The sequence below is a fragment of the Pundamilia nyererei genome, unplaced genomic scaffold (assembly GCF_000239375.1).
Source record: "Pundamilia nyererei isolate P.nyererei 1_Seehausen unplaced genomic scaffold, PunNye1.0 scaffold00130, whole genome shotgun sequence".
Taxonomy (NCBI): domain Eukaryota; kingdom Metazoa; phylum Chordata; class Actinopteri; order Cichliformes; family Cichlidae; genus Pundamilia; species Pundamilia nyererei.
In genome coordinates, this window is record NW_005187531.1 from 411,586 (window position 1) to 412,837 (window position 1,252).

Consider the following 1,252-nt stretch of genomic DNA (forward strand, 5'->3'; position numbering starts at 1 on the left):
AGAGACGCACGCTCGCACATACAAATTAGGCAAAGAAACATGGCTGAACAGAAGTGTGGCAGTTTTATTTCCAGACAATAAACATGAATATAGATGATTTCATGTATTCAAGAATTCTGATTGTGCAATAAGAATAAAAAGGTGGGCAAACATATTTTTTCAATAGCTTCACACTATCTTCAGTTATCATTCTTTTCCACTCCCAGTCACTCCCAAGCCCAACCTGTTCAACCTGTCCAAACCTGGAGCACAAGAGTGACTTATGTGAAAGTCGACTAAAGAGGACAAGGTGTGTTCTTAGGTACGATCTTCTGCTACCTTAACCATTACCCTGGTTAAGATTATTTTTTAGCATTTTTAGCGTTTCTTAAAGAAGAGAAGATGGAGGCCACAGAAAGGGAAAACACAGAGGACATTGAGACTCTCATGGAGGACATGGACTACATCCCTGGTCACTTCCACCTGGATCTAAATCTTAACTGTGATCCTACTGGGCCAGTGAAGCTGAGACATCGGGACACTTATTTAAGACAGGAAAGCCTGCGAGCTGAGCTAGAAGCAGAAGTTGGATATTTGCAATATGCTGTGCGAAATCTGTTGGGCCTGCTGGCTTTTAACCTGGAACAGCTGGACACTGCTGAGGAAATATTCAGGTGAATATTCACTGCCATCTTTTTTTTAAGGAAGAATATGCAGAAAATTCACTGAGTCAGAGGAAGGATATTAAATACACAGTGAATACATGATTTCTTCAGAGATCTTGACGGCATTTTCTTTTCTTTCTTTTGTTTTTGCTGCCTTGTGAAGGTTGTGAAGAAGGTTTATATGTGTAAAAAACATCATACACATTTTAATTTTAATTCAAGTAACTTAGCTCTCTGCAGACTTTAGACATTAAAATGGCGCTCGATTGTCCAATTTTTACTATTTATTGACACTTTTATTATCGTATGATTCAGCGACACATTTATGGTGCTGCAAGTTGAACCCATTTTTCTGCAAGCAACAGAAGACTGGTTTAATTCCAGCCAGAAATACAAAACTATGTGGTATTAGCTGCTATAACCCTTTGTGACAAGAGACAAGTCAAAAGTATCTTTAAGAAGAATTGGTAAATAATGAAAATCAGAAATACTCATTTGTCATATTAACACGTTAGCATTTGGTTGACAGCACTATTCACAGCTGCAGGTGACAGAAATGTCAGTTTCTGTCAATACACCCATCCATCCATCCATCCATCCATCCATCC

General features: G+C 38.6%; 1 protein-coding gene across 1 annotated transcript in view; it reads left to right on the forward strand.

The window, feature by feature from the left end:
* Nucleotides 1-288: 288 nt before the first annotated feature.
* ttc22 (tetratricopeptide repeat domain 22) overlaps nucleotides 289-1,252 on the forward strand; it is a 5,483-nt gene continuing 4,519 nt past the window's right edge. Inside the window, exon 1 of the mRNA XM_005743291.1 lies at nucleotides 289-653. Coding sequence (XP_005743348.1) covers nucleotides 382-653 — 272 coding nt within the window. The 5' untranslated portion in view covers nucleotides 289-381. The remainder of the gene's footprint in view (nucleotides 654-1,252) is intronic.